Below are 14940 nucleotides of genomic sequence, written 5' to 3' on the forward strand. Positions count from 1 at the left end.
TCCAGTTCTACCTGCTGCTTCCTGACCTGCATATAGGTTTCTCAAGAGGCAGGTCAGGTGGTCTGGTATTCCCATCTCTTTCAGAATTTCCCACAGTTTATTGTGATCCACACAGTCAAAGGATTTGGCATAGTCAATAAAGCAGAAATAGATGTTTTTCTGGAATTCTCTTGCTTTTTCTAAAGTTAAGTCGCTCAGTCGTGTCCGACTGTTTGCGACCCCATGGACTGTAGCCTACCAGGCTCCTCCGTCCATGGGATTTTCCAGGCAAGAGTGCTGGAATGGATTGCCATTTCCTTCTCCAGGGGATCTTCCCGACCCAGGAATCAAACGCTGGTCTCCTGCATTGCAGGCAGATGCTTTACCATCTGAGCCACCAGGGAAGCACAGACCAAAAAAAAAAAAAGGTTGCTCTACCACCCACAAAACACCAAACACCCCTTCTCTTCACCAACATGGGTGACTGCTTCTTTATCCATTACAGATTTATCCTTGCCCTAGTCTGTCCTCCCTACAGATGAGATCATTGAGATGCCCAATGCCCTAAATCATCCAAATACTACAGTAGGTTCTTGCTAACGTTCTCTTACTGAAACACCTCTACAGTTTCCTATAGTGTTCGTTCTTCCTCCCTGCAAAGAAAAATAAACCCAACTTGTCAGCTATGAGTATATTCCTGGTGGTCTTTGGTTGAAGGGCATTGACATGTTCCACTGCCTAGAATGTTTCCCCAGATATTTGCATGACTCTTTCCCTTAGTTCATTCTGTTCTTTGCTCATGCATCATCTTTTCAGGGAGGTCGTCCCTGAAAAGATTTACAGTACCACCCTCATCATTCTCTCTCCCTTTATGCTGGTCATTTTTCTTCATAGCACTCATTGCTATCTGATATTATATTATATATTTAGATAATATGTTTATTGCATGTCTCTCCCATTAGAATCTAAATTTCCTGAAGACTAGGACTTCACCTTTTTTTTTAATGTGGACATGCCACATGGCATGCAGAATCTTAGTTCTCCAACCAGGGATCAAACCCATGTCCCCTGCCTTGGGAGGGCGGAATCTTAACCTCTAGACCGCCAGGGAAATCCCACTAGGACTTCATCTTGATGATGATTGTATCTACAGTGTGTAGAGCATTTCCTGGCACAGAGTAGGTACTAAGTGATATGAATTTAATGAACACATGAATGGATTTTTATTGTGTCAGGGTGTATATAATATTAATAGTTTCTTCTATCACATATTCATAATCAACCTTGTTGTCTGGTCTTAGTCCTCCATTTAAGTAAATTGGCTCATTGCAAAATGTCCATTCTTAATTCTTTAATTTGACTCATTTTTTATCGGATTTGATTTCATATTGCCAAATAGTTTTTCACAAAGGATGCCTGGGTAGTGCATTCTCTCAACTTTTTTCATATTTGAAATAGGCTACCTGTTGCTTTTGGGGGAGTAGATTGTATTATTGTCAGCAATGTCCACTTCCTCTTTCCCTGTAGAAGGGTTATATATCCCTATGCAATTGCCTTTGTAAGGTTTTAGGAAGAAAAAGAGAATCAGCAGTTATCAAGCAAGTCACTTAAAGAGATAATTGAGAGAGAATTGTTGGGATAAAACAGAAAAGGGGAGAGTGATGAAAAAGCAAACATATTTAGCACTTATAAGGTTCTAGACACTCATTCACTCAATAGTTCAAGTAACCACATCAATCTACCATCTGTTGGGTCAAGGCAGGCCTCACAAATGGAAACTGTAAGCAGTTTGACACTATCCATAGTTAATTCATTTAATCCTCAAAACAACTCTATGGGGAGGTATTATTATCTTTATTTTACAGATGAAGAATCAGGCTCAGGGTCACACAGCTAAGTGGAAGTACCAGAATCCCAATGCTTTCACTGCTGCCCACGTCTTTGTTTTTTCCATGATACCTTACTGTGGTTTCTTCTTATACTCATGCAGTGACCTTTCTAAATTTGTATAGCTAAGTACAACTCAGGGGAAGGGCTATAGGACTGAATAAATGTCATTTTTTCTCTTTTATCATCATCAATTAATACATATTAAGCACCCACGAGGTTCTCTGTGTTTTAATATAGGAGAGGACAGTTGCTGGCTTAATGGAATTCTTCAAAAAAGGCAAAGACAAACAAACACGAACACGCAGTTTTAAAACCTGACTCCATTATCAGCCAATCAAAAATCTCTCTAGACTGTGAAACAATTGATACCTCCAAATCCATTTGATAAAGGTTCTTGTCTTTAAAAACTACGGCAAACAAATACTTTTAAAAAAAAAAAAAGCTACTAGATTATTTGAAGTAAGGTTATGCCTGGAGATAAAAATAAAGTGAAAGGTGAAATAACTTGTTGAGAAACAGAAAATTAGTGACTTTCCAAATATCTTGTCTCCAAAGCAACTGTTTAGGCCACTCAAATTTCTTGGTCTGACCTGCTTTTCCTATCAAAAAAGTCCTTTCCAGATTATTATTGTTGTTTAGTTAAGTCGTGTCTGACTCTTTTGGGACCCTATGGACTGTAGCCTGCCAGGCTCCTCTGTCTATGGTATTTCTCAAGCGAGAATACTGCAGTGGGCTGCCATTTCTTTCTCGAGGGGATCTTCGCAACCCAGGGATTGAACTCACATTTCAGGATTATTAGATCCCCTTTGATTATAGCTAACTTTTTTCTTTTACAATTCTTTTTTAAAAAAGATTTTATTTATCTATTTATTTATGGCTGTGCTGGGTCTTCGTTGCTGCACGGACTTCCTCTAGTTGCAGCATGACACGTTGTGGTGGCTTCTCTTGTTGCCAAGCACAGGCTCTAGGGTGCTCGGCCTTCAGTAGTGTGGCTCCCGGGCTCTAGAACACAGGCTCAGTAGTTGTGGCACATGGACCCAGTTGCTCTGTGGCACGTATTATCTTTCTGGGTCAGGGATCAAACCCGTGTCTCCTGCAGGGATAGGTGGATCCTTTACCACTGAGTCACCAGGGAAGGCCTTAAATTCTTTTTAAAATTGAAGTGTAGTTGATTTAGGGCTTCCCTGGAGGCTCAGAGATATAAAGAATCCACCTGCAATGCACAAGACACAGGTTCAGTCCCTGGGTGGAGACGATCCCCTGGAGAAGGAAATGGCAACCCACTCCAGTATTCTTGCCTGGAGAATCCCATGGACAGGGGAGCCTGGCAGGCTACAGTTCATGGGGTTGCAAAAGAGTCGGACACAACTTACCAACTAAACAACAATTGTTGATTTACAATATTGTGTTAGTTTCAGGTGTACAACAAAGTGTTCAGTTATATATATTAATTTTTTCAGATTATTTTCCATTATATTATAAGATATTGAATATTGTTCCTGGTGTTATACAGTAAATCTTTGTTGTGTATCTTTTATATATAATAGTTTGTATCTGTTAATCCTATACTTCCAACTTGTCCCTCCCTCTCTCCCTCTCCCCTTTGGTAACCATGAGTTTGTTTTCTGTGTCTGTGATTCTGTTTCTGTTTTGTATACAGATTCATCTGTATTATTTTTTAGATTCCATATATAAATGACATCATATAGCATTTGTCTTTCTCTTTCTGACAAAATACTCTGTAGGTCCATCCATGTTGCTACAAATGGCAATATTGCATTCTTTTTTATGGCTGAGTAATAATATTCCATTGTATATATGTACCACATCTCTTTAAGTCAATCATCTGTTGATGGACACTTGGATTGTTTCCATGTCTTGGCTTTTGTAAATAGTGCTGCTATGAACATTAAAGTGTATGTATCTTTCTGAATTAAAGTTTGTGTTTTTTCCAGATATATACCTAGGAGTGGCATTGCTGTATCATATGGTAGTTCTGTTTTTAGTTGTTTTTATTTTTATTTTTGCTAGGGTATAATTGTGCTTTAATGCTTCTGTGTAATGTTATGATCCAATAGTTCTCAGGTTTACATATTATTTATACAATGATTTTCTGGTCACAAATGATAGCATAAGGGTTGTTTTTTTTAATCTACTTTTTAATTGAAGGATAGTTGCTTTACAGAATTTTGTTGTTCAGGAACCTCCATACTGTTTTTCATAGTGGCTGCATCAACTTACGTTCCCAGCAACAGTGTGTGAGGATTCCCTTTTCTCCACACCCTCTCCAACATTTATTATATGTAGACTTTTTGATGATAGCTATTCTGACTGGTTTTGACTTGTATTTCTCTAATTATTAGTGAATAATTTTTATGTGCCTGTTGGCCATCTGTATGTGTCTATTTAGGTGTTCTGCCCAGTTTTTGATTGAATTATTTGGATATTGAGTTGTATGAGCTGTTTTTGTATTTTGGATATTGAATTGTTTCGATATTGAGTTGTATGAGCTGTTTTTGTATTTTGGATATTAACCCTTTGTCAGTTGCATCCTTTGAAAACATTTTCTCCTATTCCATAGGTCGTCTTTTCGTTTTGTTGATGGTTTCTTTTGCTGTGCATAAGCTTTTAAGTTTGATTAGGTCCCTTTTGTTTCTTTTCACTTTTATTTCTTTTGCCTTGGGAGGCTGAGCTAAGAAAATATTGCAATGATTTATGTCAAAGGATGTTTTCCCTATGTTCCTTTCTAGGATTTTTATGGTGTCATGTCTTACATTTAGGTTTTTAAGCCAGTTTGAGTTGATTTTTGTATATGGTGTGAGGGAGTATTCTAATTTTATTGATTTACATTTAGCAAGCTTTCCCAGCACCACTTGTTGAAGAGACTGTCTTTTCTCCATTGTATATTCTTGCCTCTTATGTTGTAGATTAATTGATCTTAGGTGTGTGGGTTATAGGCAGTTTCTTAATTTTAGCTTATTTTTTGCTGAGTTAGGGAGTGAGCCATGTGGACAGAAGGGAAGAGGCAGTTTTCTACATTTTGAAGTAACAGGCCTTCATCATACCTCAGCTGGGGTTTCACACGTTGAAAGCCCTTTCAGGAAAGGGACAAAGACAAGGCAGTTTGGTTGGAGGTCTTGGTGCTGTTGGTGCTGATGTAAAAGAAATTGTATTGCATCTTACAGTTTACTGAGAGGTAACCAACACCTATTTGATATCAAGAGTGGCAGTTACTATGATCTATATTTCAAAGAAATATCTTGTTTTAGTTTTTGTCAACTAAGCTACTGAAAGATAAATAGATCCTAAACTTTCAAGATGTACTTTGTCCTATTTCCTAAATAATTTTTTGCTACTAAGTTTTGTGAGAGGATGACTCAGAAAAATGGTCATTAATGTTCTAAGTAGTTTTGTTAAGTGCTCAGTTGCCAGGAAAACACTACAATCTATTTTAGTTTCTTTGATAACAGCACACTTCTATTTTCCATGAAATGTGTTTATGTTAATAATGCAGTGATTCCTACATAGGTTTTTTTTTACCACAATACAAAACTTTGGAGAAACGCCTAGGGAATTTCATATGGATTTCTTATCTCCATGTGAAAATACAGCTGTATTACACTACTTTGATATTTTACTATGTGACTTGACTATATTGAGAAGAATGTAGAATAGATTAGAGGTCGATAGATGATGACATCCTTGTCTGCTTTTATGTTGAAGAAAATTAAATATAGTTAGTAGATCTGTTTTTATTCTGGAATATCCTGGTGGACATTTTCTCCAGGATTTTTGTAGGAAGGAAGTGGAAGGATTCCAACTGAATGGTAAATAAGTGCCGATTCAAGTTTTTGGAAACTGATGCAATATTATCCTGTATATATATATATATATGTATTTTTTTTTAAGAAAATGAACATAGCGAATGGCTCTAATTGTTGAAGAAAATGCTACTATTTTGGTTCCTTAGTTGAATATGATCAATAACCAGCCTGAAGGGAAATATTTGGCTCTTCAAATACCCATCCTGTCACTTCATTCATCATGGTACTCAGTCAGAAGTGGATTACCAGAGGAGTTTTTCAAATTACCACAACTCATTCATGTATTCATCCACTTAACAATTATTGACCACCTACTATGTGTGGACAGTAAAGCCCTCTGTGCAGGCAATGCTATGTAAATAAAAGTAATAAGCACACACAATGCAAGTGTTATTATTTATCTTTCAAGATGCAGCTCTAATTCAGTTTGCTAGTTCCTTCTCTGTGTTCTGTATTTTGTCGATGTTTGTATACCTATCTACTGAGCTCTTTGAAAAGGTAGAGACCTTGGCTTATTCATTTTGTATTCCACACAGTCTAACATAAGATTTGGTACAGATCAAACAGGTGGTCAGAAAAGAATAGTTGCAATAAAGGAATTAACAATATTGCATCATTTAGTATTCAGTTGAGAAGATAGTACTTACCCCAAAACTGATTTCTTCAAAGTAGGTGTTAGAATGTGCTTGTTATCCTTCAACTTGAATTATAAATCATGACTTGATTCATTATGTTTGATTATATTCATTCTGATTATATGTCAAGGTGGTTTCAGTTTAGTTTAGTCGCTCAGTCGTGTCCGACTCTTTGCGACCCCATGAATCGCAGCACGCCAGACCTCCCTGTCCATCACCAACTCCCAGAGTTTACTCAAACTCGTGTCCATCGAGTCAGTGATGCCATCCAACTATTTCATCCTCTCTCATCCGGTTCTCCTCCTGCCTTCAATCTTTCCCAGCATCAGAGTCTTTTCCAGTGAGTCAGTTGTTCACATCAGGTGGCCAAAATATTGGAGCTTCAGCTTTAGCATCAGTCCTTCCAGTGAATATTCAGGACTGATTTCCTTTAGGATTGGTTTATCATCTAACAACAAGCTATTAAATAGGGCAGTCTCGAACTTTCAAAAGAAATGAAACCTTATTAGTCTCTCGAAGTTTTTACGCCCTAGAAGCTTACACGGAACGTAGAGGAAAGGGACTAGTATCCCTCGCATCCCAACCGTTATTGCCGCGTTACCCCATCTTTCCCTTTCCTTTTTCCCACCCTTTCGCCCTCCGGAAGGGGCCGAGCGCTCCCGGCGCTTCCCAGTCTTCCTCCGCCCCTTGCGGAAGGAGCCGAAGGCGGAGCCGGGCGCCGAAGTGGGACGGCCTAGCGCTCGGGCCTCTCCGGAAAGAGCCGAACCCCGCTCGGAAGAGGAGGGCTCCCTCGTCTTCTGCGTCTCGCCCCCGCGCGGTGCCCTCTGTCGGCGGCGTGAGGCAGCTGTGGCAGCGGTGGCGGCGGGAGGCGGTAGCCGCGTCGACGTTGACCAAGACTGGAGCGACGTTTAAAGAAGGAGCCGAATCGCCGCAGAGTCCGGCTTCTGACTGTTGGAGGATTCCTACCCTTCCGCGCGGGCTGACGACGGGAAGCGGCGGCGCCGGGAAGCAGGTGAGGAACCGGCTGCGACCCGTGAGGGGGCGATGGAGCGCGCCGGCTTCCTCCGTCTCTGGGCCGCGCCAGCCTTCGCTTTCTCCTCACTTGAACCAGGAAGCGGCGGAGTCTGAGCCTCCGCTCCTCCGGCCCTTTTCTTTGTGTGGGCTCGGGAGCGAAGGAGGGGACGAACCAGGAGGGCCGCGGCGCGGTCTCCTCCGCCGTCAGGGGCCGTCAGGGCCCGGGGTAGGCCCGGAGCTTGGGGAGCCCACCGCGGAGAACCACTCGGCGTTTTCCACGGCCCTCGGCTGCCTTTTTGCGCCAGTTCCCCCTCCTCACCCCGACTTTGATTTAGAGCTTTTCGGCCAGGCCCATCCTCCCCTTCCCAGGGCATAACAATGCCGCCTGCTTGGCCACATCCCCTCCCAACACCCCACCCTCCGCTTCGCCACCTTCTACTTTCCCTGGCCGGCCGCCTCTCCCGACTACCCCAGCCCTGACCGTGCTGGCCGGCCTTCCATCTGTATTTGCAAGAAACTGCTTTTCCACGTGAATCCGGGTTGAAAACCTCGGTTGCAGCCGGCCGGGTGCGAATGGGGAAGAGGGGGTGGACAGAGGGAGATGGGGTTCAGCTGCCGCGTGTAGGTTGTTTCACTCTCGCGGGTGGCGTCTCTCTTTTCCAACGTCACCTGCCCTCGGTCAAGGATTTGTCTCACGGACGTGCAGAATGGCTTTTCCACGGTCAGGTCGCGAATCTGGGGTTGGGATGGGTTCAGACCGATTTGTGCTGTTCCTGGGTCCACCTGGACGGGAAAGACAAAATGAAACAACAAAATGAAACCAAGTCCTGGTGTCACCTGGACGCATACATTGAAATCCTTGCCCCGTTGGGAAAACCCATTTGCAAAGGACAAAAATAGTGGGACTGTATTCAGAAAACCTGTCTATCCACTGAAAAGTGACTTGTGTCGAAATGCCCGTATTTCGGAAGCACTGGTAGCTGGCTCCCTGTCCAAAGGTCACCCTTTCTGATGAATGCCTTTATGGTAACCTGGAATTCCCTGGTACTGTTAACAAGCAATGCCTTATAACATGATGTTTTAAATCCTTGATTTCTAGACATTTCTCCTATTTTTTTTGTTTTTAAGCTATAATTTTGAGAAATTTAGAAGACATTTGAGACGCCCTGCCTTCCACATGTGTATAACTTAAGAACTGTGACAGTTGTACTATTTTGGTAACTCTAAAGGGAAAGAATATATACTAGCAATAGAGGTGTCTCTTTACCAAAAGTACTTATCAACTAATTTTTAATTATATATACATGTATCATTTTATGTATTTAAATTGTTACCAGAAATATCTTCTGTGAAGTGCTGAAAATTGTTTAGAGGGTGGTACACAGCAATACTATTTATTGACATTCCCTCTCCTCCTTTTCTAGAGTGATGTCTGGTCTGTTCCAGTAAGTTTATATCTTCGTTTTCACTAAATCATTCTGTGTGAAGAAAATTCTCATATCAGTGCTCATAATTCTTTCCCAACAAAATGAAATGTTTTGTGTTTTCATGCAGTTGAGCTTTAAGAAATGGTAAACTTTTCCCTTGTTTGGTTTTTCGCAATAGTATTTATTGACTTCATTTGGCGTTCTAACATTCCATCTCTGCAGATTGTGGGGAGTAGATAGGTGAGGGGAAGAAGAAAAGAGGAGAGGGTAAGAAAGGTGTTTCATAGTTTATCCAGATGAAGCATCCCAGTTAAAATAAGAACATAAAAACTTTAGAGGTAATAGTCACCAGTGTTTATGAATGCTGGTTCAGTCTGGCTGCAGGGAGTAGCTGTTGAATATGTTGTTAAAGATAAGTTAAATGTTTAGGAAGACTACCTATTTTGGACTTAGTATTGCACACATCAAGCTTTTCTGACACATCATTCATTTACAGGTGAAATAACTTTTTATGTGTTCACAATGAAGATTTTTCTTAAAGTGTTCAGACAGTTAAAAATTAACTCTAAACTCTTGAGGAGAAAATCCAAAATTGGAACAAAAAAATTAACTTTAGTCTTTAAAAATTGCTTAGTGGTGATGCATGTATCTAAGATTCAAAGGAAGAGATTAGTGTTCAAATCTGTAGATCAGTTTAAAACTTGCTTGTCTCTTCTCAGGGGGAAGTCATGAGATTTAACATGTGGTCCAAATAACAGTTATATATAAAAATCTGTAAGAACAGTTTATATAAAAACCAAAAAGTTACACCAAACTTCCACTAAAACTCCAATAAACTATTTAATGAAGCTGTAGCTCAAATTCTAAATAATGAAATACTTGTGTTTTTCTTTCCTAATGCACGCATCTCCCCTTCTCCTTTCTCTTACAGGGATGGAGAGTAGAAAACTGATTTCTGCTACAGACATTCAATACTCTGGCAGTCTGCTGAACTCCTTGAATGAGCAACGTGGCCATGGACTCTTCTGTGATGTTACTGTTATTGTGGAAGACCGAAAATTCCGAGCCCATAGGAACATTCTTTCAGCTTCAAGTACTTACTTCCATCAGCTCTTCTCAGTTGCTGGGCAAGTTGTTGAACTGAGCTTTATAAGAGCAGAGATCTTTGCAGAAATTCTCAATTATATCTATAGTTCTAAAATTGTTCGTGTTAGATCAGATTTACTTGATGAGTTAATTAAATCAGGGCAGTTATTAGGAGTTAAGTTTATAGCAGAGCTTGGTGTCCCGTTGTCACAGGTTAAAAGCATCTCAGGTACAGCTCAGGATGGTAATGCAGAAAACTCACCTCCTGAAATACAAAAATCAAAAGATGAATCCCAAGAAAATGGGGCCACTATAATGCCAATTATAACAGAATCTTTTTCCTTGTCTGCTGAAGATTATGAGACAAAAAAGATCATTGTTACTGATTCAGATGATGACGACGATGATGTCATTTTCTGCTCTGAGATTCTGCCTGCAAAGGAGACTTTGCCGAGTACCAACACAGTGGCAGAGGTCCAGCCTAACCCAGGCTCTGTTGCTATTTCAGATGATGCACCTTGTGTGAGCAATAGCTCTCCCCCTTTAACAAACATCACACCTACTCAGAAACTTCCTACTTCTGTGAATCAGGCAACTCTGAGCCAGACACAGGGAAGTGAAAAATTGTTGGTGTCTTCGGCCCCAACACATCTGACTCCCAACATCATTTTGTTAAATCAGACACCACTTACTACACCACCAAATGTCAGTTCTTCACTTCCAAATCATATGTCTCCTTCAATCAATTTACTTGTACAGAATCAACAGCCACCAAACAGTGCTGTTTTACCAGGAAACAAGGCCAATGAAGAGGAGGAGGAGGAAATTATAGATGATGATGATGACACTATTAGCTCCAGTCCAGATTCTGCTGTCAGTAATACGTCTTTGGTCCCACAGGCTGAGATCCCCCCAAATACCACTTTTGATGGATCGTTGATACAAAAGATGCAGATTCCTACACTTCTGCAAGAGCCAGTTCCTAATTCTTTAAAAATTTCAGATATAATTACAAGAAACACTAATGATCCAGGTTTAGGATCCAAACATCTAATGGAGGGTCAGAAGATTATTACTTTAGATACAGCTACTGAAATTGAAGGCTTGTCAACGGGTTGCAAGGTTTATGCAAATATTGGTGAAGATACTTATGATATAGTTATCCCTGTCAAAGATGACCCTGATGAAGGGGAGGCCAGACTTGGGAACGAGATACCAAAAACACCTAGCAGTGAGACGGCAAATAAACGTATGAAAGTTAAACATGATGATCACTATGAGTTAATAGTAGATGGAAGGGTCTATTATATCTGTATTGTATGCAAAAGGTCATATGTCTGCCTGACAAGCCTGCGGAGACATTTTAACATTCATTCTTGGGAGAAGAAGTATCCTTGCCGTTACTGTGAGAAGGTCTTTCCTCTTGCAGAATATCGCACAAAGCATGAAATTCATCACACAGGAGAGCGAAGGTATCAGTGTTTGGCCTGTGGCAAGTCTTTCATCAACTATCAGTTTATGTCTTCACACATAAAGTCCGTTCATAGTCAAGATCCTTCTGGAGACTCGAAGCTTTATCGTTTACATCCATGCAGGTCTTTACAGATCAGACAATATGCATACCTCTCTGATAGGTCAGGCACTATGCCTGTAATGAAGGATGACGGTATTGGATATAAGGTTGATGCTGGGAAAGAACCTCCAGTAGGGACCACATCTGCTCCTCAGAACAAGCCCATGACCTGGGAAGATATTTTTATTCAGCAGGAAAATGATTCCATGTTTAAACAGAATGTAACAGATGGCAGTACTGAGTTTGAATTTATAATACCAGAATCTTATTGAACTCCTTTGAAATATCAGAAAGTTTTGGTTTGGATTTAAGGGTCAGGGCTTTCAGAAGACCTGTAAAACAAAGGTGAAAACAAGTTCATTTGATCTGCCATGTCATTTGAAGGTAGTCTAGTTGGATTATTTGTTCATAATTTTTAGAAGCAAATTATTCTGAAAGTTTGAATAGAGGTTGAGAACTTCCCCCTCCCCCAAGTATCTGTTTATATAGTTAGCTTTCAGCACATTTAAAAGAGGCAAAAAGAAAAAAAAAGCTTGGAGAGATAGTTTCCTGAATAGAATTTGAATCAGTTTGAATGTTCTTTGAAAATAACTGGAGTTATTAGCATACCCTAGTATATCTTGCAACTTTCCCCTTCCGTGTTAGCACTTTACTGCTGAATTCTCAATTTTCTTATTATTGAGACTATAAATGTGTGTTGTGTCTTGTATATGGCATAAAGAGTAAATGAGAACTTCTAAAGTTGTCCTGGAAATTTTCAGAGTAAGTCTCTGCTTGGTTGTGTATTTTGCTAACCCAAATGGATAGCAGCCTCCTGCCTCCCACCCCTCATGAAAATAGCCCTGCAGACAAGTTTCTCATTTGAAGAATGAACAAGTTTTAGCTAATTAGAATTAAACTTCACTTTTATCACCATAGTCTCGAAAAGACTTTGGTGCCTGGACTACTGTATATATATACCTTTGCAGTGTGGTTTCTATGGGCAAAAAAGAAATCTCTGTAATGCACACAGGAAGAGATTAAAAGTTTTTATCATATTTGCTTTAAATTCTGTGCTCTTATATGATAGAGACAGAGAATGGAAGTGAATGGAGATTTCCTTTTTGCTCATTATGGTTAAAAAATATTCCCATGAAATTTTTCAGATTTTGAATTTGAATACCACCAAACTAATCTTTATGTATGCATCTTTATAAATGACAAATTTCATAAATGAGACTCTTACATATTTTGGGTGGGAGGCCACTGGCATGTATTTTTAAATGTTCATATTACTTAGAATCTCTAATAGGAAGTTTTTATTTGACATAGCTGAATCAGATATCTAGTATTTTCCTTTCAGCAAGACCTTTTAGGTTTTTACTCCTAAAATAAGTTCCATTCCATCTGCAAATTGCTGCAGTATTATAGCAATCAGAAGCTATACAAGGAAGTTAAATAGGCTTGTTGATTCCCATTTATCTTGAGAACAATGAATACCATCTTTCTCCCTTTTAAAATGACACATGTTTAAACACTTAGAAAATAAAGTCAAAACTTATTGAAGTGCCAGTACTAAAAGGGAAGCAGGTTGGAACAAATATATAGCCTAGCGTTTATAATAGATTGACTTGTTGAACTTCTGTAAATTTTTGCAAAGGAAAAAAATATGATTAGATACTGAAAAAGATTGTTGTGCATAGTTATTAGTCCTTTGTAACCTTGCTTAAGTATTTCTTAATTCAACATAGATATTTTCTTTCTCCTTAACGATGTATTTTTGAAAATAGTCTATTTCTTGACTTTGAACTTAAAGCTTTAATCAATTTCTCATGTATACATCATCCTTCTGACAGTAAGCTAGACTTGAAGATAATGATTTCAGTATTTCTTGAGATGGTAACTGAGAGTATCAGGCATCAGTGTTTGCAGTAATACAAGGAGAAAGAAAAATTAATACAGTCCTTTGCTTACTGAGGGTTAGAATGATGTGCATCTTTTATGTTTTTCATTCTGTGAGTTGAGACCTTAAGACCATTTTGTAAACTAATCCTTGGAAAATTTTTAAATTACCATACAGCTTACAAGTCTGATCTCTGGAATTGCAATATCTGTTTCCTTTGTGTATATGTATTGATAACATTACTCTTTGACTATAGGGTACACTCTGAAATGTTTTCAGTGGAAATTTGTTTCATTTATGCTGTTTCACCAGTTAGACATAATTCAACAAGTGTGAATGATACTTCCAGTCCTTTCAGACTTAACTGCTAACTTCCTGGATGGCTCAGATGGTAAAGAGTCCACCTGCAGTGCAGAAGACCTGGGTTCTATCCCTGAGTCAGGAAGATCCTCTGGAAAGGGAATGGCTACCCACTTCAGTATTCTTGCCTGGGAAAGTCCATGGACAGAGGAGCCTGGCAGGCTACAGTCCATGGGGTTGCATAGAGTCAGTTACGACTGAGCAACAAACACTTTCACTTTTTCAATAAAACTTGGTTTCTACAAGGCCATTATGACAAACTAGGAATTCTATAATGGAAAACTATCCGTTCAGAATTATCTTGATATAATTATTTGCTGCTGCTGTGCTCTATCTAAGTTCTGAGTCTGAAATTTCAACTTTGCCTACTGAAGGTATCTTCTAGTTTTTTGGGAGGAGGAAAACTGGAAAATTCACTTTAAATTGTATTTTTGCCAGAAGACTCTTACTTGAACGTATGTCAGGGTCTTCAGTTTTTTTAGAAGTCTCTATATCCAAAGTTCAGAATCCATGTGGAATACTCTCTGGGAATTAAAACCGTTCACTCCCAGTGTTTATGGGGTTGGAAATCTGTAGCAAGATGCTGTTCAAAACCTGTCATGGTGTTTTCCTATTTTAGACTTAGTTTTCTGGCAATTGAACTCTTTTTTTCATTCAAGTTGGCTTCATATTTGCTCCTATGCTAAATTACCTATAAATATTCTGGATAGGAACTGTTTGAAATAGCAATTTGTTCAAAGAGATGACAGAAAATGAAGGTATTAGTTTAAGCAAAGATTTTTATATGCCATAGCAATCTTGAGAGATTCATTTTAAAATATATTTTGTCATTTTGCTGGTAATGATCCCCCACGTACAACCCCTATGAGGAATTGATGCTGCATTTTTCCCATTGTACCGAAAAGATAAAGGTAAAAATGGTAAAAGTTTTTTGTATTGTCAAGGCGTTCATACTCTAAAGAATTAAATACTAATTCAACAGCACTGGCTTTCTCACCTCTGTCAATCTTATGAAACTTTTGTTCATTTCCACCCAGTGCTGTAGTGTTCATACTTGTACAGTCTTCCCTGTCATGACTTTAAGTTCTACTTTTCATTAACCGTTACCTGATATTAGTTCGTAGAGCTTCTTATGGCAAAAATAAAATGTTTTAATTCTGATTTTTTAGTGTCTTTTTTTTTACAAGATGATCTTTCATTAATTATATAGACTACTACATTCTGTTGTTTTTCAATTTTTGTAGCAGGAGACTGGAACTATATTTCTGAT

The 14940-nt window shown here is 39.1% G+C and overlaps 1 protein-coding gene and 1 long non-coding RNA gene across 2 annotated transcripts in view; one reads left to right on the forward strand and one right to left on the reverse strand.

Moving 5' to 3' along the window:
• LOC129640434 (uncharacterized) overlaps nt 1-7165 on the reverse strand; it is a 32228-nt gene extending 25063 nt beyond the window's left edge. Inside the window, exon 1 of the long non-coding RNA XR_008708799.1 lies at nt 6341-7165. This is a non-coding gene — a long non-coding RNA (uncharacterized LOC129640434). The remainder of the gene's footprint in view (nt 1-6340) is intronic.
• A 27-nt stretch (nt 7166-7192) lies between these two features.
• ZBTB33 (zinc finger and BTB domain containing 33) lies at nt 7193-14831 on the forward strand. The gene is made up of 2 exons (XM_055565785.1): nt 7193-7340; nt 9701-14831. The coding sequence occupies exon 2, from the start codon at nt 9703-9705 to the stop codon at nt 11698-11700; it is 1998 nt and encodes a 665-aa protein (XP_055421760.1). The 5' UTR covers nt 7193-7340; nt 9701-9702; the 3' UTR covers nt 11701-14831.
• Nucleotides 14832-14940: the final 109 nt, after the last annotated feature.

The sequence above is a fragment of the Bubalus kerabau genome, chromosome X (genome assembly GCF_029407905.1).
Source record: "Bubalus kerabau isolate K-KA32 ecotype Philippines breed swamp buffalo chromosome X, PCC_UOA_SB_1v2, whole genome shotgun sequence".
In the NCBI taxonomy this organism is placed as follows: Eukaryota; Metazoa; Chordata; class Mammalia; order Artiodactyla; family Bovidae; genus Bubalus; species Bubalus kerabau.

What these genes read in the sequence shown, in the direction of transcription:
- ZBTB33 (XM_055565785.1), top strand. Translation starts at nt 9,703, where the DNA reads ATGGAGAGTAGAAAACTGATTTCTGCTACAGACATTCAATACTCTGGC.